The sequence below is a fragment of the Notamacropus eugenii genome, chromosome 5, assembly GCF_028372415.1.
Source record: "Notamacropus eugenii isolate mMacEug1 chromosome 5, mMacEug1.pri_v2, whole genome shotgun sequence".
Classification (NCBI taxonomy): Eukaryota; Metazoa; Chordata; class Mammalia; order Diprotodontia; family Macropodidae; genus Notamacropus; species Notamacropus eugenii.
The window spans coordinates 107164101-107192006 of NC_092876.1; the positions used below are offsets into that span (position 1 = coordinate 107164101).

Genomic DNA, 27906 nt, shown 5'->3' on the forward strand with positions numbered 1-27906 from the left:
GAATTTATGTATTTATGTAATCTTGTCTGTTGATGAACCATATGGGTGGTGTCCATGGACCAGCCTACCTAAATCTGGAGAGGATCAGCACCAGGTTGTCTGGAGGGTGATGACTTTTTGTTTATGGCCCCTCTCAAATGCATCTGAACTGCGTCAGTGGAGTGAGGAACTACACCAACAAAACACCAAATCCTTGAAGCACTGAAGTCCTCTGCACGGCCACAAAACATAGGCAGTCTTTTGAGTCTTAACTTTTTTTAGGATGTAAAAATAAATGGTAGCCACAACAAAATGTACCCCCTCCTTCACTGTTCTCTTGCTGAGAGTCTATGGGCTGTTGCCTTGTTGGGCTAGTGCTTTTATTTTTAGCAGATCTCAGCTATTGTTATCTAATTAATAGGATATTAAAATTGAGTTTGGATTTCCATCTACGTGAAAGAAGAGCCAGTAGTTTTCCTGGGGAGCAGGCACACAAATGAGGCTCAACAGTTATCAGATTTTACCTTTCTGACTTCTATGTTTCTTTGTCTTTTAGGTATTTGTGGCTAGCCCTCACAAAACCCAGCCAATTGTGGAGATTCTGCTAAAAAATCAACCAAAGCTAATTGAGTTTCTGAGCACCTTCCAAAAAGAAAGGACGGATGATGAACAATTCACCGATGAGAAGAATTATTTGATTAAACAAATCCGAGACTTGAAAAAAACAACCCCTTGAAGGTTTCACCTAATTTTCTGCCATAGGCATTAATCCTGTTTGTTCAGTTTATATGTGTCATTTAAAAAAAATAGTGCTTGGGAAGGCATGCAAAGATGCCTATTTTAATTCATTGTTCAGATAAATGGAATATAAAACTTTTTAAATGGGAAAGTTTAAAAAAACTAGAATAATATATTATTTTTAATCAAGTCTGTGATTATTTGTGTCTAGCAAACCTCTGCATTAGAAACTGACCAGTTTTGATCCACATATTTGCATCGACTTATTTCTGCCTTTCCTGCCGGCAGCCTTGAGCTGTCGTTTACTGTAACTGCACCAAGTAGGAGCTTGGAGGATTGCCATCCTCTTTTTCTTTGGACTTCTAGTCCTGACTGATTGAGTGCTGTGCACACACGGACACTGTGAAAGAGCCTGAGCTCTTTGGTTGAGTTTGCTTAGGTCAAAAGAATTTCTTAAGTCACTAGAAGGCAAATTCAAAAAGATGATCACCTTAAGTATTTTTGTTATTCGTACGGTGTTTCTTTCCTGGTGTCCTTTGATTGATTCTAAATAAGTAGTTCCTAACCTTTTGGGGAAATTAATATTCTTTTGCCTTAGTGGATACTTGAGCTTTGTTCAGGACTATCTTTTAACCTCCAGTGCAAGGTTGAGCTGCTCCTGACTCTAGTCTAGATTGCCAGAGCAACCCAGCCTCTACTGGGGAGTCCAGTGGGACCAACCACAGAGAAAGGTGGGCTTCCATGTCTTCCAGAGGAGCTGCCAGGGAAGCCTGAAATCCAAGTCATTGTGTCCTGGCTGGTACATCAAGCAGATGCTTAAGAGTAAAGAGGTATCAGTGCTGCTCTGTCCCATTGATTTATACTGGGGACACTTTTTTTGCGTGTCATGCTTTGTGGCTGCTGTTCTCATGGGCCTCAGAAGTAGGAGTCATCGTCCAGTGAGACCTGATGTGAAGGCATGGCTCCAGAGGTTGCATGGGTGTTTGGGTCACTCATTTTCATAGGGAAATGTAGAGTTAGAAAGGGGGGAAAATAAAAGATATGAAAAGCTATCTTGCAGGTGACTATAGGCATTTTTCCCTAGTGCAACAGGAAGTTATCGCTATCACTCTACAGCAAATTATTTCACAAAAGATGAGATTCTGTGGTCCGATATACTGTTGCCTATTAGGGTTATTAAGGATTTAATTTATCCTCTTTAGAAAAGGCATGGACCCTACCAGGTCATAGTTTATTTTCAGATGTCAGTTGTATAAAAATGATGTATATCTTAGCACTCTTGAATTTTAAAGCTCTATTTACAAACTATTAAAGGCATGGTTACTACTCTGCATCGTTTTTCCTGATTTTATTTCTAAAACGTGTTGCCCCTTCTCTCAAAGAGCTTGCATGCTTTATAGTTGCTGGGTTATGTGTTCTTTGCCTCCCTCTCATCAATCATCATTCCTCTGGATGAGAAAGGGAGCCATGAGCTTGGTAGTTCTGAAGGACCCTAGGCTTTTGGAAACATCACCCTGAAACCTAAGCAGGCAAGACTTGTCTGTTGCTGCCTGGGACCTGGTTTTTTGCTTGGGCCACATCCAGCATAGAGCTGCAGGGTTGTCAATGCCAACCCCTGCTTCAGGGGTACCTCATGCTGTAGTGACTTTGGTAAATGCCATCATAGAAAAATCCAGATGCTGGTCAGTAGAACTCACAGCTTACACCCTTGTACTCTTCCATCAGCAAAAGCCCAATTCTCCTTCCAGCGCTTCCAAGCCTGCTTAGAATTCTGATGCTCAGGTTTTATTTCTTTAATATCAGTGATAAGTAAATGATAAAACACATGAAGGCAAAACAAGTTTTGTGGAAGTCCATTCAATTGCTCACAACTGTTCCATGGCATCAGAGGGCCCCCTAGTTCCAGTTAATTAGAAAGCAAGACCTTGTTATTATTCTTTGGGTAAGGATAAAGTTTTCAATTTCCTGTGACCTAGATCAGCCCTCCTGTATCCAGCTTAGCACCAGCTGCAACAGGAAATCAGCCTCTGAGACACAGCAAAATAAGTCTGGAGACGTGAATTATCAGCGTGTAAGTAGATCAGAAAACACAGAGTTGACACAGGTCTGTGCATACGTAGTCTAACCGTAAATATTTTCAGAGTATGGAATTTATAAAAAGATCAGACATCATAAGCTATTTCAAAAGCTCACATTTAAGTAAAAACTGGCTAAGTTAAAGGCATTATACACTCTTTGGTTATCTTCATCCCTCTGCTGTCTTCACAATCTATACAGCCATATTCTTGTTACTGTTTCAAATGAAAGCAGAACTGAGCTCTCTCAGTAACTCGAATGATAGATGTTAGTTCACACCACTGGGAAATCAAGTCACTGTCTATATCTGTCACTCTCTAAGCAAACTTGTTGATTGACAGGATTCAAGTATTTTTAAAATTTATCACTTATTGAAGACTTATTTGGGGAAAATTGAAAGTACTACTTAACTAAACTTGAAATAACTTGATAAAGGAAAATACTTTCAAAACTCCTCTATGCATCTGTTTCAAAATCCTCTAGCCTCTTTCTGAAAGTTTTAGCCTGAAAAAATGAGTAAAATCTATACAAAATCTTATTGCAATTACACAAAGGGTAGATCAGATCAAATACAACAAGTAGCTTGAAGCATAAATGTCATTTCAAATACACCTACATGAAGTCACATTGGTCTTCCGCTGACATTTAAAGAAGCTGGACCTTGTCTCTTGATTATCCGTCATTGTTGAGACTGGGGTATAGAAGACTCAGTGATCTCAGAAACTTTTTCTAACTCATTCCACTAGCATATGGGAGCTTGATGTTTTAGAATGAAGTTGGCAAGGATTGTTCTTAGCTGGCCAAAGTATAACAGCTACCAAGAAGAGGTGGGGGGAATCAATCTCAAAGGAAAAAAAATATTTTTAGAGATAGATGGAGGAAAATATAAACCTAATTCTTAGAATGTTAAATGTGAATGAATTAATCTACTGAAATGAAAAAGTAAAAATTTGGTTAAGAAAACAAAACCCTACAATCTCTTGCTTAGAAGAAACACGTTTTAAAACACAAAGTGTAACCACCGCAACCATAGCTCTCCCTAAGATCTCTTTGATAGAAATTACAGTAACTCACCTCTTGGGTACAAGGACTGTATCATTCCTTTCACTTACTATCCTTACAAATGTTATTTTAATTCTTCATTCTAATATATTTCCACTAAGAGTGCAATAAAAAGAAAGGATCTAGAAAAAAAATAACATCCTTCACTAACGTAATACTAATAACCTTTTAAGTTGTATCTATATATAGTCCCCATCCAACAACATTCCTCATCAGGTTAAGCTGCTCTGAGACACACTGCGGTTTGGAAATCTGGATTAGGCTCCAAAATCACCTTGATGAATTCAAGGAACATTCAATCAGGGGTGGGGAAACTGCAGCCGAGGCCACATGTGGCCTCCTAGGTCCTCAAGTGCAGCCCTTTGACTGAATCCAGACTTTACAGATTGTTCTGTGTTTGGATCCTATGTTCTGAAATTTTACTCACCACTAGAAATTTTAACTTGGGCAAGAGTAATGGTGAAGAAACAAAGATTTAAAGATCATCATCTACTACTAAAAACATCCCCAACATGGAATTTTTTTTAAACTTGGTTTTCATGTTTATCAAAAGGAATATTGTGTTTATGGTATGTAAAATAAATTTATTTTTCTACTTGTTCCTTCGAGAAGGATTTTCATATTAAGAGGACGTGAGACTGAAATTGCCTAAGAGCAGCCGCTGTCTTGCTCATGCTAAGCAGGCTGAAGGTAAGAGTGGATGAGGGGACAGCTTTATTATAGAAAGATGGCAGAGATGTTAAAGAAAAATAATGACTCTTATTCATCATAGTGACTCAGGAAAGAATGACTAGAAGATTCCAAAACTAAGACTGGGTTTTCATTTCAAGAATTACGTCAAAAGAATTACAAAAGTCATATAAATTTAATGTGGAAAAAATTGACTGGAGATTGTAAAATCTTGAGAACTTTACAGGAATAGGGAGGATTCAATTGGAAAGAATTTCTGTAGATAGCAGAAGGCTGGCAAAGATGCCTTCCTAATTTTTGCTATTTTATAATTCAAGTTCAGTGATTCTTCATCTTTTTTGTGTCATGGACCCTTTAGGTGATCTGTTAAAATAATGTTTTTAAATGCATTAAATAAGACATAGGATTATAAAGGAAAGCAATTATATTGATAGTTATCAAAATACATATTTTTAAAGACACAAGTTCACTGAACGAGGTATATATATTTTAAATACATATATAATATAAATATATCTCTATTCTAGATGAGCCTTCACTTGGCTAATTATCAAATTCTACATTGTTTTCTTTGCTGCTTTTTTCTATTGGATGTGGTTAGTCCTTATTTTCTAATACTGATGTAGCTAGCAATGCCTCCAGTTTCACACTGAGAACACCCTGAATTCTTTGGTGGCAACATTTTTGTCATAGATGAAACAACGAGCTAATAGCATGTTAAAAGGTCCCGATCCCTTTACACATACTTCAGTAAACACACTGCAATATAATTAATATGTATTTGTTGGGTTGCAGTGGTGGTATTAGTAATTACTTCTATGTTTCCTTCACATTAGATCCTGGAAGACATTTCCATCTAGTTTTACCTCTTTTTGAGCTTTGAAGGCCCATGACTTGGCAGAGCAGACAGAGTCAGGAAGACCTGGGTGCGAATCCTTCCTCCGACACTTACTAGCTGTGTGACCACATGGAAATCATTAACTTCTCTGACCTTTAGTTTCTGCATTTGTGCAGTGGGGATGATAATACCTGTAGAGAGTGGTCATGAAGTTCAGGTGAGATGTGTGTAAAGTGTTATGCAAATATCTGATAATAGTAATAGCTAGCATGTATACAGCATCTATATAAAGATCAAATGTGGAATACAGTTATCTTCTCCACGTTGCGGGTGGCAACAAGGAGTGTGGCGCCCCCACGACGTGGAAAACCCACATAAATTTTTTTGGCCCTCCCTTCATACCAGAGAAGTCTGAATTTTTTTTCTTTTTCTTTTAAGGGATATTTCTAGTACCTTATTGTAAAATTTGCATTAAATATTTTTCTGAATCATCTGCTGACCTTCACATGTCATCTGCAACTTCTGTAAAACTCCCAAGAAATTCCCATTGAATTTCTTATGCAGACCCACAACACATCAAAACTGGGAAGGATAAAGTCATGATATGGAAGGGGATAACTATGTCACATTTGTGAGTATCAAATATAAAACACTTAACACAGCAAGGTGATGTCTGTAAAGCATTCTGGTAGATGGTGGGCTCTTAATAAATACTAACTGCATTCTCTTGCCCTGCCTTACATGTATCAGACACTGTGTCAAGCACTTTACAAGTATTATTTCATTTGATCTTCACAATAACACTGGAAGAGAGGTGCTATAATATTATATCCATTTTACAGATGAGGAAACTGAGGCAGGCAGAGGTTAATGACTTGCCCAGAGTCACACAGGCAGTAGGTGTCTGAGGCTAGATTTGACTCTGGGCCCAGCACTCTATCCATGTGGCCACCTAGCTGTCTTTATTACTAATGTTATTTATTATTACTATTATTAGCTGCTAAATGAGTCTATTCCTTTCTCCATCCTCCAACAAAAGCTCAAGCTCTTAGTTATTTTTGACTTTGTCATTTTTATGCATTGATCTTTGCGCATTTTTCTTCCTACCTTCAGAGAAGTTCACCAGTTACCCATCTATGTATCCCCTATTTTTCTCTCTTCCAGTGACTTTGATGATAAAATCAAATGCTTATACGTTTGCTGCAAAGATAAATTAGTAAGGGGAGAGAGGATTTGACATCATCTGATAGGGAGCCAGTCACACAATGGAGACTCATAGGTTTGTTGCCCAGAGCAATGGAGGTATACATGTATGTGCATGCATGTGTGTATGTGTATATATGCATATATACAAATCTGTCTACTTTTTTCTCCACCCCCAAATTATTCAATTCCACCAATATTTATCAAGCACCTACTGAGTGCAATCACTGTTGGGTACAGAGGGAAAAGGAAAGATTAAGAAAGACCGGGTTCCAGGTCTCATCGATTTTACAGTCTAATGTTTCCAATTGATAGATAATCACAAATACACAAGAATATAGGATAAGTGTATTAGGGTGCTACAAAGGTACTGTTTGGGGCCCAAGCTGGGAAACTGTTTACCAACAAGCAGCATCAGGAAAATCTTAGTGGAAGAAGGGGTGTTTGAATTGGGTTTTAAAAGATGGGGGGATGATTCAGTCAACAAAATGACAATATTCTATTGAATAAAAGGCTGGAGTCCTATGGATTAGTTTTCTCCCTCACCAAAAACTCACCACTATGCTTCTGACATTTTGCCAGATCTTATTGTCTGTAAAACCATGGTAGTTCATTCATTAACAAGCCTGAAAACAACCACCATTAACCCTTAACAGTCCTAGTGGGTTGCTCTTGGGAGAAGGTAAAGGGTTAACTCACTGCCAGTCTTACTGGATTCACACCAATGGCATTTCCCACAGCAGCCCTGGCCACTGTGAGTAGGTCTCTTAGGCGAGCATGGAATAGAATGGAGGCTCTGTAATCTAAGGAGGCTCTTGGGGGAAGGAGGCAAGGCAGGGACTGTATACTGTTCTGTCTATTGGAGAAAAAAAAGGCTACACTTTCTGGGCATGGAGTGTGACATTCACATGGCAATGACCTTCTTCAGCTTTTATGAATGAGACTCTGTCCTGTCAAAAGGGTGTGGAAGGGGAGGGGTGAGCCTCATTTGTGGCAGCTCCATTTAAGGCTTTGTCCTTTACCTCGCACAGAATCTCAGCTAAGATTCACTTTATTTTTCTTTCAAAGAGGCCAAATTGCTATGTACTTTCAAAGCCCAGCTTGGATGTTACCTACAAAATCAGAAAGCTGACACCCAAATGAACACAGGGAAGTGTGAAGGAATTCTAAAAGTTCTCACTTCCATTACTAGAAAAATCTAAGATATCTTTCCTCATCTAGTAGCCCTTTAGCCAGTCTCTTAGGCAAGTAATTAATGAAGACATGTTGATGGGTTAGGTTTGCTAATCTCCTCTGGAGACAGTCCAATCAATGTTCTCAGGATTGTTTCCCTGATAGAGTCATAAACTCTGTTGTTGTTGCAAGACAATGAGCGGGGGAGGTTAAGTGACTTGCCCAAGGTTACACAGCTAGTAAGTATGAAAGGTCAGAGGCCATATTTGAACTCAAGTTCTCCACAGTGCTTTATCCACTGCATCACCTAGCTGCCCCAGAAGTCATTCTAGTCCAAATCCTATTTGAAATATACATCCTTTATATGAACAAATGTTTAGCCTCCACCTTTCCTAGAAATAGGAAACTCTCTTCTCTAGGGGGCAACCCATTCCATTTTTGAACAGTTCTGATTTTTAGGGAAGTTTTCATCCTGACAAGCCAAAGTAATCCTCCTTATTTACTTCCATCCACTGGTTCTAGTTCTCACTTTCTGTTTAAATTAGAGAAAATTGAATGCCTCTTCATGTAAGGTATATGAACACTTTTGGAAACTAGGTTGGCTTGGCTTAAATATTTTTCTTTGGTATAAGAAAAGTTTCAGTGGTGTGGGTAAAAGAGATAAAGGGGAAATAACTCTAGGGTAAAAGCATAAAGCAGCAACATTTTTTTTAGAAAAGTTTCATTCTTTCAACATGACAATCCTTTAAATAACAGAAGATGGTTTCCTACTCTACTGTGGATGTCAGTGAACAGGTACAAGCTCCCTTATTTCCCCTCCTCTCCAAATCAACATATGTGCCCCTTCACCAGGCTGCTATCACAAGGCTGTTGCTTGAGAGGTCCACATTCAGTTTACCAAATATTGGAGATCTCATTATCTTGTATATATCCTGTTAACAAAACTACTCTATATAATGGGGGGATGACAGAAGGGAAGGCAGATTCGGGGAGGGGATAGTCAGAAGCAAACACTTTAGAAAAGGGACAGGGTCAAAGGAGAAAATAGAATAATTGGGGGGTAGAATAGGATGGAGGAAAATATACTCTCACAACATGACTATTATGGAAGTGTTTTGCATGACTACACAGGTATAACCTATATCGAATTGCTTGCCTTTTCAATGAGGGTGGGTGGGGAAAGAGGAAGGGAAAGAATGTGGAACTCAAAGTTTAAAAACAAATGTTTAAAAAAACGATTTTTACATGCAACTGATAAATTAGATATACAGGCAATGGGGTATAGAAATCTATCTTGCCCTTCAAGAAAGTAAAGGAGAAGGCGATAAGAGGGGGAGATGATAAAAGGGAAAGCAGACTGGGGGAAGAGATAATCAGAACGCGTGTCATCTTGGGGTGAGGGGAGGGGAAAGATGGGGAGAAAATTTGGAACTCAAAATCTTGTGGAAATGAATGTTGAAAACTAAAAATAAATAAACTTAAAAAACCAAAACTACTTTATAACAAAGGCCCATCTTCTCCTCCTTTCTTCAGCCTTTTGTGTCCCAGGTCAACCTATTTCTGACCCCTGACTTCCTCATTTCCAAGTTCCTCTTCATCATCTAATGGCCTCTTCAGTTATCACCTCCCACTCCATTTTCTGTCTTTGTCCCAGGAGTCTCACTTATTTACTGCCAAACATGAACAGCTCTTTCCTATCTTGAAAAAAAAAGTCACTTTGTCCTTCTACCTTGCCTGGATAGTTACTATCCTGTTTCTCATTATTTCCACAAGTTGCCTACACCAATTGTATTATCTTCATAAGCATCTATTATCTCCAGAACCTGTTATTGGCTTCTGCTCCCACCCCACCGTTAAAGTAGTGCCCTACATTTCAGAAAAACCTGGACAGACTTACTTGAACTGATGCAAAGTGAAATGAGGAGAACCAGGAGAACATTGAACACAGGAGCAGCAACACTGTGTACCATGACTAACTATGAATGACTTAGCTGTTCTCTGGAATAGATTGATCAAGACAATTCCAAAGGACTCATGATGAAAAATGTTATCCACCTCCAGTGAAAGAACTGATGGAGTCTGACTGCAGATCAAAGCATTCTATTTTCACTTTATTTTTTCAATGTTTTTTTTTCTTTTGCTCTATGTCTTCTTTCACAACATGATCCATATGAAATATCTCTTACATGATTGCATATATGTAACCTATATAAAATGCTTTCCACCTCAGGGAGGGGGAGATTAAAGAGGGAGGGAGAAAATTTGGAACTCAAAACTTTTTAAAAAATGAATGTTAAAATTTGTTTTTACAGGTAATTGGAGAAAACAAAATATTTAAAAATAGTCCCAGGGAGGGCACAAATGATGTCCAAATTGCTGAATTTAATAGCATTTTCCCAGGCCTCATTCTTTGACTTTCTTTTGGTCTACTATTGGACTCTTGTCTTTTTTGAAACTGACTTCTCCCTTGACTACCATGACATGTAGTCTCTTGGGTCTTTTCCTACCTTTCTTCCTCCAACTCGTTTGTGGACAACTCTTGCCTATTAGGCTTCCAAGTCTGGCTATTTGACAGTGTTCTTTCAGCCCTTTTTTCTTCACTTTCTACATCCTCTCCACTAGGGATGTCTTTCATCCACAGAATGGATTCAGAGGCAGGAAAACATATGTTCAAATCCTCCTTCACACACTTACTAATTGTATAATCTGGGGCAAGTCACTTAACTTCTTTCTGCCTCAGTTTCCTCATCTGCAAAATGAGGATGATAATAGCACCTACCTTCCAGCTTGTTGTGAGCATCAAAAAAGATAATATTTGAAAAGAACTTTGCAAAACTTAAAGGCCTACCTGCATTTTAGTTATTGTGATAATAATAAAGATGGCGGTGGTAGTGGTGGTAATCATGGGGATGATGAAATTCTGATTTTAAAATTCTGAACTGTCAGTCCTAATAGATCATCTCTGTTAAAATATTGTCACTTTAAGAAGATATGTGTATTTTTGCACATAAAGACCCATCCATATATCTAGCTAGTTGATAATAGAGAAGAAAGACTCTCTGTGTCCAAAGAGGCAAAGGGTGTAAATCATAGTTTGAAGACCAAGTTGTCAAAGAACAGCCTAAGTATCCAGAGCAGCAATTTTGTTCATTTAGGGATGATACCGCCCTCTAGTGACTAAAATAAATATGGTCCTACATTATTTGCTGTCTGACAAATATACATTTTTTAAAATTTATTTTTCGAAAATCACATTTTATTTTATTTTTTGCCAATTATATCTAAAGACAACTTTTAATTCATTTAAAAATTTTTGAGTTCCAAACTTTTTCCTTCTGTTCTTTATGTCTTCCCTCCCTGAAATGGTAAGCAATTTGATATAAATTATACACGTGCAGTATGCAACATATTTCCATATTGGTTGTCCCTAAATTTTGCCATGGTACGTTCCAATCTTTAAGCTGGATCAAAGCAAGTCATATTTTCCAGCAGGAATAACAGTTTTATCCCTAGCCAAGAAATGAATTATTCACTTCATCTTACATATCCATAAACTTGAGGTAAATCCAGTGTATCTAAAATTATTTAATTGATGAAATTTCTTAGGAGCCCTGTGTAAAACCACAGCGTAATAGTATGTATGTTGTTTCATTATTTTTATGATACTATTATCCAGACTATGAAATGCTGTGGGACAGATAGCTCACACAGAACTGGTCCATTGGCACATATGTCTTGAACACAGGCTACGTACAGACAATGAACTAGGTCGCTCTTCGGAAATTGTGCTGCACTCACCATGGTCCTAGGCTTCTCCGTGAAATAAATCTTCTGAACACTAGTGTTCTTCCAATGATACCATAAGGATGCAAAGCATGGAATACCACAGCTTCTGGATAACTAAAATTCCAGGTCGTCTACAGGGCAATGCACAGTGGATGGGATTAGACTGCAACACATTGTGTGGGAGAAGCCCTGTAAAAGATACAGACCACAGAAGGAGATAATCATAGGCCAGCCAACCAGCAAAAGCAAAAGATAGTTGAGAGAATGTGTGTTCATTTCATGCCCAGCAATGGAAACATGTCCAGACGAAGGCCCTCAGATTGTTGGGTGGAGGTCCCTGTTGAGGACTGAAAGAATGAATTAGAGTCACACAGAATGGGAAGGTTCTCCATCAGCACCACTGCAGAGGGTACCCACCTCAGTAAGATTACCAACATACTGAAGTATGATGGAATTGTGTAGGTTTACAGAGGGAGCGAGGGGAAGGCAGATTGCCAGGTGTTTAAGAGATAGTGAGCAAGTGGGACTGGTTAGGAATAGGGAGACTTCTTCAAGATGTTTAACAGTTAAAGGGAGTAGAAAAATGAAAGTATGGTTGGGTAGATAGAAAGGACAAGAGAAGGCTTTATAAGTATTTGGAAAGCTTGAATATGGCTTTAGGCAGTTGGAAAAAAGTCATTTCAGAGAAAGAAATTGAAAATTCATTCATAAGGTCACCCTCTTGGTATGGTATTGAGAGAAATTATTATTTTCTATTATTATTAAATTAGGAGTGAGGTTTTCTCTTTCCATTTCCTCATTCAGGGACCAGCCCTTGCAGGTCATTCAGTCAGTCTCTGAAGGACATTGCTGATAGATGAGATTGCCCAGATCCTTATGTGGGATCCCACCCAACTAGAAGACCTTAAAAATAGAATCTAATCTTGGTGAATTCTTGCCCTTAAGAAATAAGCCCTTGTCCTTGGAATTAGAATTAGAATTTAGAGTGACCCAGTTTATGAAGGAGAAAACCAACCAGATTGGACTGGGTACAGATGGATTTCCTTGTCCAGGTTGCTAGAGGCAGCTGAGTCACATGATCAAGCCATGTTCTCAACAGGAGGAGCTGAAGACTTTCAACACACCTCCTCATTAATTGTTGCTTGTGTTTGTCCTTCATTGTCGAAGAGGACCATAACATCAAGATGATGACATGACTTGAAGTTGACTTTGATTTGAGTGAGGAATGGCTGTGCAGGGTCATGAACCTCACTTTCTCCTCCAGAGCCATCTGGGTCCAGTGGCATGATATTCATCAAGACGATTGGAGATGGCCCAGGATGCAATGGGAGACCTTGGCCTTTTAGGCTAAGATCTTATCAGACTCTTACTTTGAGTAAGATACACTCATTCAATGAATAGGTTACTGAAGGGACAGCCCCTTTCAAGAAAAGAAAAGAAAAATAACAAAAAAATAATAAAAAAAAAATCAAACTAGGAGGGGAAGACCCTCAGGGTTCCTGGGTCAAAGAGATATAGTTACTATTTAGTAATTGCATTCACTCTGCGCTAGGTGGGTGGATCCGGTGTCCAATGTATGAACTTCAGAGTGAATTGGACCTTACACAGCCCTCCCTCACTCAAATCAAAATCAACTACAAGTCATGTCATCATCATCTTGATGTCATGGTCCTTTTTGAGAATAAAGGACAAACACAACTTGTGAGTGAGTAGCCTCTCTTCTCCTGTCCTCTCCTGTCCTTCCCTCTCCTCTCCTCTCCTGAGAGTGTTCTATCTCATTAATACACCCACACCCTCATTGCTTGTTCACCAGTTGAGGTTGATTTTCACCTGTCAGGGGCATCTCCTTTTCCAAAGGTAATTACACATTCAGGGATCTCCATGAACCCCTGACCATCAATTTACTGATTATTTGCTAGCCTAATTAATAAATTGATTGTTAATTACCTAGAAACTCTGTCTCTCAGGCTTTTCATGCATCATAGTATGATCTGCTTGATCCATCCATCCCTGCTGGCTCTCATTCCACATCTATCCTCCCTTTTGTGGTTTAACTCCTTAAGAAGGCCATCTATGATAAATTCCTCCACTTCTTTTCTTTTTTCCTTCTTAACTCTGCGGTCTGAACTGAATGATTCAACTGAAACTGCTCTCTCCAGAGTTACTAAGGGTCCCTCTTTTTTGTTAATTTATTTTTATTTTTAGTTCCAATTTCTCTCCTTTCCTCTACCCACTGAGAAGGCGAGAAATATGATTCCCATTGCACATATGAAGTCATAGCAAACAATTTCCACATTAGCCATGTTGTGAAAAAAGCAAGGAAAATAAAGTGAAAAAAGTATGCTTCAATCTGTACTCAGGAGTTCTCTCTCTGGAAGTGAATGGCATTCTTTTTTCCAGATTTACATGATAACTTTATTTTATTTTTTTCCATTTTATAGTATTTTATTTTTTCCAGATACATTTAAAGATAGTTTTCAGCATTCACTTTTATAAGACTTTGAGTTCCAACTTTTTTCTCCCTCCCTCCTATCCCCCTTCCCCAAGATGGCAAGTAATCTGACATAGACTACGCATGTACCATCATATGAAATATAACTCCACATGAGTCATGCTGTGAAAAAAGAATCAGAACAATAGGGGAAAACCACGAGAAAGAAAAAAACAAAATAAAGAGAAAATAGTAAGCTTCACTCAGACTCCATAGTTCTTTCTCTGGGTGTGGATAGCTTTTCCATCATGAATACTTTTGGATCGTCATGGAACCAATGATTTCTTAATTGTCTTTTCTCTATCCTCATCCTTCTTGACCTCTCTGTAGCCTTTTACACCATTTTGTCCTTGATACTGTCTTCTCTCTAGGTTTTCGTGAAACTTTTCTCTCCTGGTTATCCTCCTACTTGGCTGACCATTCCTACTAGGTTTCCTTTGCTGGATCTTTATCAGCATCCTTCCTCATTGTCCATGTGAGGCTCTCTCCTGGTCCTTCTTTTTTCCTTCTGTGTTCTTGATCTTATGAGCTCTTATGGATTCAATTATCATCTCATGAGATATTTCACATTATCTTCTACTTTTTCATTCTTTTGGTTTTGTTTTGTGATTTCTTGGTTTCTCATAAAGTCATTAGCCTCCATCTGTTCCATTCTAATTTTGAAAGAACTATTTTCTTCAGTGAGCTTTTGAACTTCCTTTTCCATTTGGCTAATTCTTCTTTTGAAAGCATTCTTCTCTTCACTGGCTTTTTGAACCTCTTTTGCCAATTGAGTTAGCCTATTTTTCAAGGTGTTATTTTCTTCAGCATTTTTTGGGTCTCCTTTAGCAGGGTACTGACCTGCTGTTCATGCTTTTCTTGCATTTCTCTCATTTCTCTTCCCAGCTTTTCTTCCTCCTCTCTAACTTGATTTTCAAAATCCTTTTTGAGCTCTTCCATGGCCTGGCCCATTGAGTGGGCTGGGATACAGAAACCTTGACTTCTTTGTCTTTCCCTGATGGTAAGCATTGTTCTTCCTCATCAGAAAGGAAGGGAGGAAATGCCTGTTCACCAAGAAAGTAACCTTCTATAGTCTTATTTCTTTTCCCTTTTCTGGGCATTTTCCCAGCCAGTGACTTGACTTCTGAGTGTCCTCTCCATACCCACTCCCAGCCAGCGCTTGGGGTCTGAGATTCAAATGCTGCTTCCCAGCCTCAGGGCTTTGGGCGGGGGCAGGGCTGCTAGTCAGTGTGAGATTAAGTTCAGCTGCTCAGGTGGGGGCAGGGCCGCCTCACGGGGCTCAGTTCCCTCAGGGGGTTTATGCAGAGACCTTCAACAATGGATCCAGGCTCCTGCCTACTTGGGGAGCCCAGGTCTGCTCCTACCTCCACTGCTGCCTCCCGAGGGGGCCTGAGTTATGGGGGCACCCCACTCCCCTCTCGACCCGCCAAAGAGACCCTCTCACTGACCCTTGTCACCTGTGGGTGGAGGGACCCGCGTGGCTGCTGGAGATTCTGTCGCTGAAGCCCGCTCGGATCTGCTTCTCTCGGTGCCGCGGCCAACGCAGGGCTGGCCTCGACTCCGCGTCTGTGGCGTGATGGACCTTTTGCGAGAGGTTTGCAGGACTCTCTGGAACAGAAATCTCCTCCACTCCACCATTCTGTGGCCTCTGCTGCTCCAGAATTCGCCACAAGTTCTTTTTTACAGATGTTCTATGGGCTGTGGGTTCAGAGCTATGTGTATGTGCGTCTTTCTACTCCGCCATCTTGGCTCTGCCCCCTCAATTATCATCTCTATGAAGAAGATTCTCAGATATATTTGTTCAACACTGACCTTCAGGTCTACATCTCCAACTGCCTATTGGACATATCTAACTAGATGTCTCATACACATCTTAAATTCATCACATCCAATATAGAACTTAATACCTTTCTTCCCAAGCCCATGCCTCTTCCTAACTTCCTTATTAACATCTAGGGTACCAGAATCTTCTCAGTCATCCAGAATAGCAACCCAGATGCCATCCTCAAGCCTTTATTCCCTTACCAATCTCCAAATTTAATTGGTTGCCAAATTCTGCCATTTCTATCTTCTTAACATCTCCCATATAAGCTTCCTTCTTTCCTCAGACACTTTGACCATCCCAGGATATATCTTCATCATCTCACTCCTAGACTATTGCAATAGCCTGATGGTCGGTCTCTCTGCTCCATTCCAATATATCCTCCGTTCAGCTATCAAGTGAAATTTTTAGAAATTTGATCTCATCATGTGACTCCCTATTCAATAAAAAAAGTGACTGGTTTTTTATTACCCCACGAGGAAAATATAAAGACTTCTATTTGGCTTTTAAAGCCCTCCATAACCCCACCCCTCCCTACCTTTTTGGTCTTCTTATACCTTATGCCCTTCTACGTACTCTACAATCCAGGGATACCGGCTTCCTTACTTTTCCTATAACACACAACACTCCAGCTCCCGATGGCAGGCATTTTCCCTGGCTGTCCCTCAGTGTAAAAGCAATGACCTTGACATTCCCAGGAGGACCTGCTATCACAGGTTCTGTGATCTGCTTTTCTAAAAGGAAAACAACTTGAGGGGTCAACAATCACTTTAATCAAGCACATGCATCATTCAGTTAGTTCAGGGGGAAAAGTCAGCACCCTGAACTGCAGAGAAAATACAGAGAAATCAAAATCAACAGACATGGCTTCCAACTGTCTGACATAAGTAATACATACATCATAGATCAACAAACAAACAGATCCAACTGCCTGACCATACACACATGCATAGTTACCAGAGAGGGAAGCACCAACATCTGGGTTTTCAAAGCCAGAGGGGCTCCCTAGTGACTCCACAGAGTCTCATCTGGCCAAACACACACTTCCAATGAGTAAGCCCCAAAGTAAAACCAAATGTCAGAATACTTATGCATTTTCAAGAGCCAGAGAGCATCACAACCATTGAAGCCCATTAGTGGGTGGGGAAGATCTTTCCATTAAGAAGCAAAATTATATTAACAATAAGCAAAAATGCATTATCAATACCTCCAGATCTGGAGTTATCTCTCCCTTCTTTTTCCTCCTGACTTCTCCGGAATTCTCTAAATCTCACCTCCTAGAAGAAATCTTTCCCAATCCTCCCCAATTTTAGTGTCATTGTTGCATATTGTCTCCCTCATTCAACTGTAAACTCCTAGAAAATGAGGATTTCTTTTTGCCTTTCTTTGTATACCCAGGACTTGGCACAATACCTGGCACCTAGTAGGCGCTTGATAAATGCTTGCTGACTGTCTCTTGACTGAGCAAAATCTTGGAGTCAGTGGGAAGTAATGGGATCAGAGACAGTCAGTCAGTAAATAATCACTTAGCACCTATGGCATACCAGGAGCTGCACTAAGATTGGGTCAGATATAAAGAAAGGAAGGACACAAGTAGACAGGATTTAGCAAGGCCTTAGAGATGTCTTACTTCTGTGACCTCCGTGAAGGAAGAGATGGTAATGATGATGCTTTTTGAGGGTCTGAGAAAATCAGATCAAATGGTCTTAACTAAGATAAAAGTAAGAAACTAAGTCAACTCTTTGAAGTTGATAGAGAGACAGTGAGCTTGCTTGCTGTGTGCCAAATATTGTATGTACTAAATGCTAGAACTATGAATACAATTTTAAAAAGACAGTCCCTGCCCTTACAGACCTTACGTTCATTTTTTTTAAAAGACTGTTCTCCCTATTTCCCCAGCCTGGAAGTGCAGTGTATTCAGAGCAGATGCCCCTCACTTCTGCTGATATGCATGGGACCTTTGGCCTTCTATTTCCAACTTGGACTGGGTTTGCCTAAAGCAGCTTAGTAGCTTCCCTACCCCATTGCCCCATCCCAATGGATTGCCATTTTGGTGCCAGATTTCTTGTGGACACCCTATTAGCTTCAGCCCTACTGTAAGTCAGACCTCTCAATTCAAGGGATCTTCCAGGCTTGGCTGCCCCAGTAGTAGAGCTAGAGTCAGGATGCCAACTAGAGCTTATATTCTCATAGGCCGGGGAGTGGGGGAAGAGGAGGAAGAGACAGCACATAAAGCAACTGGAAAAGGAAGGGAAAGAATGGTACTCACATAAACAATGGGATCAAGAAAGAGGAGAGAGGAAAAGATTTGGAACAAATGCTGCAGAGAATAAGAGTAAAAGATTCAGTAAGGGCATAGAAAGAAGGGTTCTCCAGCAGTATCAGAGATCAGGATGAAGTGACATAACAAATTTGCAATTAGTGAAGTCATTTCATGAGTTTCTGCAGCAGTTATCTTCAGTCCTGGAGTAGATGAAGGAAATTAGATGGTATGAGATACCTAGAGATAAGGATTTGCAAGTCAAAAATGGTGGAATTTTAGGAAGGGATCTGAATTTTGTGTAATGAAAGTGTCCATGTTTGAGGCAAGGGTGGGTATAGAAGCAAATGAAATCAGAGCATATGAGATATGGTATGGGTAAAGAATAGTCTTTATTATTGTTTGATATTCAGTCATATCCAACTCTCCATGACCCCAGTTGGGGTTTTCATGGCAGAGATTCTAGAATGGTTTGCCATTTCCTTCTCCAGCTCATTTTACAGATGTGGAAACTGAGGCAAACAGGGTCAAATGATTGGCCCAGAGTCACACAGATAGTAAGTGTCAGAGACCAGATTTGAACTCAGGAAAATGAATCTTCCTGACTCCATCCCCAATACTCTATCCATTCCACCATCTAGCTGCCCAACATCCCTGCCATACCTTAGTGTGAGTGAAAAGAATAGGATTGGCACAAGGACAAAGGACCTTTGATGTGGGAAAATACCAAGAGATGATGGTTTTAAAGGTACCCTTGTCAGTGATGGGCCACAACGGTGTGAAGGAGGTCATTAAGGGGACTGAAGTTATTGGCATAAATGTTGACCATTTCCAAGGATGATGGCAGACGATGGGGTACTAAAGTAATTGAGAAAATTGGGAGCAATGTGGAATGGAGTTCAACAGCCCCTAAAAAGGAGAGAGGACAGTTGGAAATACAAGAAACTTAGAAGAAAAAAATTCATTCTTTTATGAAGCAGTCCAGAGAGAAATGAACAGGAGCAGGAAAAGCTCAAACAATGGCTGCAATAACATAAAAGGAAAACAACTTTGAAAGACTTCAGAAATCTGGTTAACTAAGTGAACAGTCTTAGAAGAAAAAATGAAATGTCTCTTTCCTCTTGGCAGAAAAGTGCAAAATGAGACACATTTTCAGACACGGCCATTCTGTTGATAATTATTTGATGTTTATTTCTTAAGGAGGGGAAGAGCTTGTGAATAGCGGACTGAATTATGGATAGTGTTAAAGATGCAAAAGAGAGCATTAATAAGACACTTTTTAAAATGCAAAAAAAGATTCAGAAGGAGACACAAAAGGGTGATTTTTTTTTTTGCTATCATATAAAATGTTAATAAACCAAACTACACATATTCATAGTTTCATATAGAATTCACTCTTTTGGTCTTTGTATAGTAAAAAGTTTATGTATGTTAATATCAAGTTCATGAAAAAAATTTTTAAAGGAAAATTCATTGAGGGATGATGATAGAGAAATGGCCTAGAGGTCGTAAGGACAGGAAGTACGTTTGGCAACACTGGGTTTTTTTAGCCTCCGAGAATTGAGGGGACTTGGGAGCGAGCCTCTAGCAGAGAGTTTTAAGGAATGTGGTCTATTAACAGATGGTCTAAGACAGTATTTATTAAATGCCTACTATGTAACAGTCACTGTGTTGGAAATACAAAGGAATGCAAAAACAAAACAAAACAAAAAAAAGTCAGTTCTCAATGAGCTCACATTCTAATGGAGTATCCATTGATTAAGAAATACAGAATGAATATTATTAAAGTCATTTAAAATGTAATTAAAAATAAAGGGCTATTATTAATCTAATGTTAATAACTTTTACAAAACACTTTAAAGAAATTATAATAATCATGATAGTTGGCATTTATAGATTGCCTACTATATTAGCTATTGTTTAATGTTTACAAATATTATTTCATTTGTTCCTCAAGGCAACCCTGGGAGGGCGGTGCTATTATTATCATTTTACATATGAGGAAACAGGCAGACAGAAGTGAAGTGACTTGCCTAGAGTCACACAGCTAGTACGTAGGCAGATTTCAATTTAGATTTGCAAGCACTTTCCTTGCAATAACCCTGTAAGGTAGATGAGATCTGGATTTTCCTTCTAATTGAGTGTCTATCATTTTATAGATGAGAAAACAGAGACTTCAGCAACTTGTTTGTGATCGGGACAAGTCACATGCTCATAAACTCATACCTAGCAGGTGGCTAGGCTGGGAATTGAAACTATATCTGTCCTCTCCAAGACCAATCTCCATCCATCTTCCACTGCATTAATCACAACCACATTTACATACGTTTGAAAAAATATATCCTCCCCCTATACTATTCATTCAATCACAAAGTCTATTTGCTTATTTGTGGATTCATGAATCCCTTCCTTGTAAAAACTCCTTGACTTCAGGGCTCTGTGTCTTGGGAAGAGAGCTCTGTCTGGGAGACGGGACACCTGTGTTTGTTTCTTAAAGTCACTTGGGCATTGGCTTGTGTCCCCTGAGGAATCAGTCCCCTCAACCCTCAGATTCTGTTTTGGCTTCTGCAGCACAAAGATATTTCGTTTTTCTTAATGCCCTAGTAGGTATTTTGAGACTTCACGATATCTTTTTAAAGCACACTGTTCATCAGAAGCCAAAAATCAGGACACCAAATGCCACTCTGCTTCAATCTGTATTCTTCATACTCCCCATGGGCTTCAATTTTTACCTCAGCAGTAGGGTCCCACCGGGTGAACATGAGAGGAAAAGAGCTGTCATTTACTTGCTTCCCAGGTTATCAGTTGAGACATTATTTTTCAGCCCCCGGTTGAAAATGATCTCTCCTGCCTTGAATTTCTTATACTTTTTCTAAATCTCTTCTTAGTTCTTGTCATATCCTACCTCATACCATACTTATCTGTGTAGATATCTTATCACATATTGATCACCTTTTCACTTTCACAAATACAAAGCAGTCCCCTAACATTTAAGAATAAACCATAAACAAAAACAATGGATAGCACTGGTAATAACTTAGAGAGGTCTTACAAGGTTTGAATGGGTGTGCACCCCAGCGTCAACCACTTTTTAAAGTTCTGTTCATGTTCAGCTGTTTGGGGAGACTGAGCTTGGGAGTGAAATGAAGCTTGAATTTGTTGGTACTTGTCTCTTTCTAAAAGGAATCAATTTTTTTAAAGGAGAAAAGACAACTGTGAAACAAGAAAAATCATAACAGGAAAAACACGCATTTCTATCTGTTAAAAGCTCAGTTCTAGTTTGGAAAAGTTTTCTCTGTGGCTTTGGTATGGTGGATTCTGGGAATATGGCATCAGAAACAGGAAAACTATAGATCGTTGTCCATATCCAAACAGAAAATTTGCCAGCAGCTAAAATATGAACAGTAACCAACTCACCACCTGGGTAAACGATTAATCGTGTAGGGGTCAATGTAGTCTTGGCGGTGCAGCCTCTATGTATTACAATGAGGGTGCATCCTCCCTGTTCTCATGTATAGCTGTCTTTCTTGAGTTAAGGGGTTGGGCAGCTCCTCTATTTCAGACTGAGAAAAAAAGGTCATCAGTCAGTTCCTGGTTCCCCTCTAATCATAACTCCAAGCCAGCTTGGTATTCTTGAAGTACTCATCAATACCAACCTTTTATAGGTAGTAGGGTATGTAGTGTAAAAATAACCTGCCAGCCAACTTTTCAGTTTCACCCAAAGTGGTAAGGAATAGATGCCAGTTATTCGAGAGCAGGCTTATGTCCTTCTGGAAAGAAATGTTTTCTCCAGCAAATGGCTTAATGTTATACCTTTCAGTCTTCCAAAGTTTTACTCTCCCTCTGAGGACTTCTTACTTTTTTTCTCAACCCCCAGTGGATTTGGGGGATAAACATATTGACAACTGAGAGACATTAACTCACCTAATATATTAGCCATGTCAGTATACTTTTCCTGAGTTTGTAATGGTTCAATAGCTCAAAATAGAAGAACATTTCTGGTTCTGCTGAACAGGCTGAGTTATCATTTTACAAGGACAATGAACTTCTGGAGGAGTCCCATCCCTGCCAAGGCCCCCTTATTTGAGATTTATGGTTCACTGATTTACTTAACTCTAGGCACTCAAGATTTTCACTCAGAGGGAACTTTAAAAAGATGAGGTTCTGTGAGCAAGTGCCTAACACAAGACATGCACTAATGGCTTAGCTTGTTGGGTCAAAAAGAAAACTTATCACAAGAAAGGGAGTTTTGGGAAGGCCAGGAATGAGCTGGAGGAATCATATTCTTGACCAGTAATGTCAAAGAAGAGCATAGTGGATAGTGTTGGACTTAGGAGTCTGAAAGACCATTGTGTGAGCCTGCGCAAGTCAATTACCTTGTGTCTTAGTTGACTCATTTGTAAAATGGAGATTATGGCCCATAGCGCCTGCTCTTACAGTTGTGAGGATAGAATGAGCTAATGTGCATATGCTTTGTAGACCTTAAAGCATTATACAAATGTGGAATTATAACAGCAGTGAAAAAAGTGCTAGATTGGAGGACAGTACCTCTTGGAATCCCAGCTCTTCACTTTACTGAGTACAAGCGGCTTTCTGAACTTGCTTCCTTCTTCAGTAAAATGAGAAAAGTGGAGGTCACCTCTAAGGTGCATTCTAGGACTACATCTATGATTCCATTATTGGTTTATACTTAGGGAAAGAATTTTCATCATGAAAGAAGTTAAAAGGCACAATGACTTGAGACCTCAAACTGTTGTAAATGACAATTTATTATCAGAAAACTGCAATGGAGCCTAATTCTCAACTTTACACTAACCACCATTATCACAAGACAGACAAGGATGGATATCAATTTAAATACAGATAGAAGCTGAAATTCTTTTTCCTTATAAACACCATGTGACCATTTGTTTTTATATAAACATGGAAGTTTATTTCCCTTGAAAATTAAAATTATGCTAGACTGAATTTTCAGATAAAACAATTCCATCTCCATATATGATGAGATTCAATGTAAAAGGAAAGTTTGCTATTTGTCTCTTAGCATTTTGTGATCTAATAAAAAATACCCATAAGGAAAGCCATCTCAACAGGAGCTGCTTTTCAGCCAAGGCTAGAGAACAGCCAATGTCAACACTTTGGAATGTTGCCAAAGAATTAAACTAATTCTAGTGGTAATGGTGATATAATACACACGTGCACACATGCATGCACACACGCACACACACACGCACACACACACACGCAACAGGGGAACACCCCAATTTTAAAGTCCTTTAAAAAAAGCCACAATTGTAAAGAGTCAAAATTAGGATTACTCTGGTGTAAACTTAGTCATTTTTTTAGAAAAGGACTCATCAGCTACAACTTAATAAGCATTCATAATTTCATCCCCAACCCATCTGGAAGACATATGTGCATCTCTGTAACCTCCATCCCCAGGGAGCACACAAACATTACGGTGGAGCGGTTGCCTAGTCAAAAATATGGTAGTTCGCTTTTTTCTTTTTAAAGAATTTGTTATGGTGGTAGTAAGTCATCCCCATTTAAAATAAAATTTACTTAAGAACTAAAATGTGGGACTTTAATGTATCTAATATCACCAAAAAGTGTTCATTGAGTGTCCACTATGTGCAAGGAACAGACTCAGAACAGCCTGGAGGCTGTGGCTGATTCTCTTTAAATGGGATTTCAGCAAAACCCTGGAAACAGCCTTTGTGACCAGCAAGTGGAGTATGGCTGAATACATTTATCTCTATGTAATGATACTATTGTCCCATAAAAAAATGCCTAAAGAGCATTAAAAAAAGAAGACAAAGTGGGGAAAATAGAAATAGAAGTACATTTACAGGAATTCCGGCTGAATGAAAAAAAAAAACAAGGGTAACAAACCTTTTTAAGTTCACATATGGAAAAAAAATCTCATCAGATCAAGGTATTATTTTGTTTAAATTATTATGAAGTATTTTAAAATTTTTCAAAAGTGGCTGGATTTCATGATTTTATTCTGTCTGCTCCTATTTTATGTTGCCGAGAGTCTTGAGTTTGTAATAAAGTTATTTTAGAAGAAAAGGATACAAGCAATTTTTTATCAGGAATTCAGCACCAACTCCCTCTCTATCCCCAAGATTTCTGTGCATGAGTTAGGTACTTGTTTTTGATTTTTAAAATACCTTTCATTGGACAGACATTTGTAAAGTTGATTAAATGATTTAGAAAAAAAATCTAAAAATGATTCATAAAAATGTTCATAAAAAAACTAAGTTATGAATAGAGGGTGAGGTATTGGTTTTGAAAGTGTGCAAATCAAGTAAGTGTTTGGTGACATTAATTTTTGCCTCCTTTCAAAAATGATAATATAACTAGCCCATTAAAAAAGTTGGTGATTCCCTCCATTTTGAAAAGTTGAAACATGACCATATACAGCTTTTTTGGTCTGCTTCACCAAAACAGGCAGGTAAATGACCATCATTCTCACATAAAATTTTCTTTTTTTTCTCCAGACATTTTAAAATGAAAAAAAAAATTACAGGGATTATCTTAAGATGCTACTTGATTTGGGCCCTTTTACTTTCTGGTACTAAACAAGATGTCCCCCCAAAATGTATACAGTTTCAGTCCTTAACTCTAACATCTTTTGTTTTTCAGAAAATAAATACAGAAGCCGTTAATAACCAAAGTGTGTATACATTTAGGAGGGACACTGTATCTGACATGAAAGTATTAACTGAATATGATGACAATCATTTTATGAAACTGGATATCCAAGCTATAATTTAAAGTAGACCCCTATACACCTGAACTTGCTGGTGATACTTAAATGGGACACGGTGAAGGGAAAAGCACACAAGAACAATGCTACAACTCCAAGGATCTGCAAGATTACATCAAGAGTATGCATTCCCCTCAAAGTTTACATAGTGACTTTAAAAAGAGAACAAACATCTGCCAGAGATCCATGTGCATGTAAGCAAAGCCAAGGCTTACACCAAGTAAACTGGACAGTGGTCGTTCTGAATGATACAATCTCCCTGTGCTTCTGGCAAACTCAAGTTCATCTGGTACTGAAAGTTTAATAACACTCATTTTCATGTACTAAGCACCTGAATGACTGAATTTCTCATGTCACATCCAGATGGAATTTTGAGCAGTTCTTAGCTTAAAAGCCATGCTCATTTAACAGTGTATAGGCAACTCTGAACACAGACTAAATTCTATTAGCATTCTACTTCTCAATATGAAACAAGGAAAGCTAACAGACATCCTATACTCTCCAGTCAAAAAAAAAAAAAGCATCTGAGAAAGAAAACCTCTAAAGAAAGGCAAAAAGCTCCAGAAGGGCTACAATGAAATTATGTACATAATTCAGTTTACTCAAGAGTGCCAACATGGTAGGAAAAAACCATGCAATCTGGGTCTTTGGCATTTGTCTGAGGAGTGGGGAGGGGCAAACAGGAAGAGATACCTCAAGTATCATGTGTCCTCATTTTAGTCATTACAGAAAACAGTGGATTTAAAAGAATAAAGTAGAAATTCTCTTCTCCTACTGTGTGGCAGAGAAGAAAACCTCCAGTCAAGTCTGTTGGCTAAATAAATATCCAATGCTGCTAGTACACAAAGCAGAAGTTTCCATTTCTATTACCAATCAGAACTTAGTTTAGCTCTGTCTCATTCATTTTCTAAAAGTCTGCTTAAAGCTTCAATGAAATTAATTTACCATATAATTTATTTTCTATGTAAACTTTTTTTTCTGGATAAAACAACCTACTAGAAAGCAATATTGAACCTGAAAAGAGAAACCTTTTAAACCATCATTTGCATGTATCTACCTCTTTAAATTGTAAGCTAAATTTAATAATGGTGATAGTAAACACCATTTAGATGCTCCACTGTGCTATGGCAATCAATTAGCTCTTTTCAAGGAAACTTCACTTTGAACTTTTACTGTGTTAGCATAATACATATTCACCCCATAAATGGCTAGCTGGCTAATAAAATATTTTGCTGGAAGATTCAAGTCTACAAAATAACTCAAGTCTAGTCCCACATAGAGGCATATGAAAAATATAGACTGAGCAAGTTCAAGCTACTTTTTGTGTATAGTGAACATTTTAGTTATGTATGAATTTTGCTTAGAAAAGAGGTTAGTTTTTTTTTAAATCCCTCTTGAAAGACTGGATAATTGGTGTAATGTTTCATGTGCGTGTGCTTTGTTTCATCCACTATATCCTCTTTCTTCCCCATCTCTGTATTTGCCTGAATATATTATCTCTAACCAAATAGCAGAGATTAGCTGAAAATTGGGCAGGTAGAAGGGCAAGCCTAGAAGGCAGCCCTTCAAAGTATCAGTCAGTGGATGTTCCCTTCTCACTCCTAGAAAAATACAGAAAAGGGACCACACTGTCCCACCATTATTTATGTGTGGATCAACACTAAAGCTGACCATTCTCTCTCTCAAAAGAGAATTCTCTAGAAATTCTTCAGCAAATAAAAATGGGAAGGAGAGAAGTCAGAAATGGAACTTAAACTCCATGTAGTGTTTGCTGTTAAAATTGTTCTAGCAAGCTCAATGTCAGTGAATGTTTCTTTTTTCACTTCAAAGCCATGAGATTCTCAGCATCACTTACAAGGAACAACAAAGAACAGGATAAGTAATTCTAAAGTGCTCATTAGAATTTACCACACTAAAATACTTTATTGTTAAAAATTACCCTCAAATTTGAGGAATATTTTCAATGAACAAGAATTGTTGTCATGGAATAATATTTTCTTCCTGCTGCCATCATAATTCAGTGATAATTCATTTGAGTCAATCTGACTTGTATTTAATCAAAGGATTTGGGGATAATTAATGACTAGTTTAGAAACTAATTTTCAAAATGTTTATCATGGTCTATCAGAAATTACCTTACTTTTCTAAGAATCAATTAAAATGGAGCAGATACTATTGATTAACAAACCCTGGGCACAAACTTGGCCTTTAGAGAGTACTACCTACTCTTACAGGTCATGAGGTTGCCAGTTATTTCTTTATGGCAGTTAACTACATAACAATCTCATGGTCTGAATGAGTATCTACCCTTCAAGTGGGTAGCTTCCTCACTTCTAGGATCTGGCCCAGGGTAACTAGCTGATCTAAACTCCACATCAACAGAAATCAGCCACTCAACAGTCTTATTCATTGCTAATACCCCATTTAGTGTAATAAAAAAAAAACAAACCTACTGTACTCTAGAAAACACACAAGGAAATCTAAAATTAAAATATTCTCATTAACATTATTCACATCCCAGTAATAAATTAACTTCCTTAAAAATACTTGTCAATTATTCCCTAAATTCCATCCTTATTTGCAGAGGCAACAAGGATGAATTTTAAAAGTGCAATAAAAATCCTCTTGGCCTCCTCTTTGATTCAGGCAGGACTTTCTTTTCTTTTAGTGGTTTCCAAGACATAACTTCTTGTTTTGGTGATGTTCTTCATCCATTAACTTAGGCCTCAAGACACCATCTGAAGCACAGGAAGAAAACTTCTTTAAATTGTATTAAAACAGTAATATTGGAAGACAAAGGTATTGATGAGTCAAAACACAATTTTTAAAAAATGTTTATACTTTGAGCTATTGAAGTAGAAAGTCTAGTGATCAGTTTGCAAGGTGGCAGAATGTAGCTTGTTAAACAAACCCACTCTGACCTTTCTAGATCTGGATTAACATTCAGACTTAATCTATGGCCAACACTTCATGTGCTGCAAAATGCAAAATGGCATTGCAAAATGCCCCTGATCTC

At 38.5% G+C, this 27906-nt stretch overlaps 2 protein-coding genes across 7 annotated transcripts in view; one reads left to right on the forward strand and one right to left on the reverse strand.

The window, feature by feature from the left end:
- CAB39L (calcium binding protein 39 like) overlaps window positions 1–2048 on the forward strand; it is a 149804-nt gene extending 147756 nt beyond the window's left edge. For both annotated transcript variants that reach the window (XM_072610527.1, XM_072610528.1), the window contains one exon: window positions 536–2048. In XM_072610527.1, the coding sequence (XP_072466628.1) occupies window positions 536–715 (180 nt within the window). In that variant the 3' untranslated portion in view covers window positions 716–2048. The remainder of the gene's footprint in view (window positions 1–535) is intronic.
- The window catches only part of CDADC1 (cytidine and dCMP deaminase domain containing 1), a 74847-nt gene that overhangs the window by 7761 nt on the left and 39180 nt on the right, over window positions 1–27906 (reverse strand). For 3 of the 5 annotated variants that reach the window (XM_072610516.1, XM_072610517.1, XM_072610518.1), the window contains exon 10: window positions 26788–27628. The exons of 1 other annotated variant lie outside the window; for it this stretch is intronic. In XM_072610516.1, the coding sequence (XP_072466617.1) occupies window positions 27555–27628 (74 nt within the window). In that variant the 3' untranslated portion in view covers window positions 26788–27554. Of the gene's footprint in view, window positions 1–11636; window positions 11735–26787; window positions 27629–27906 lie in introns of those variants that run through there. One more of the 5 variants, XM_072610519.1, reaches the window with a different exon arrangement.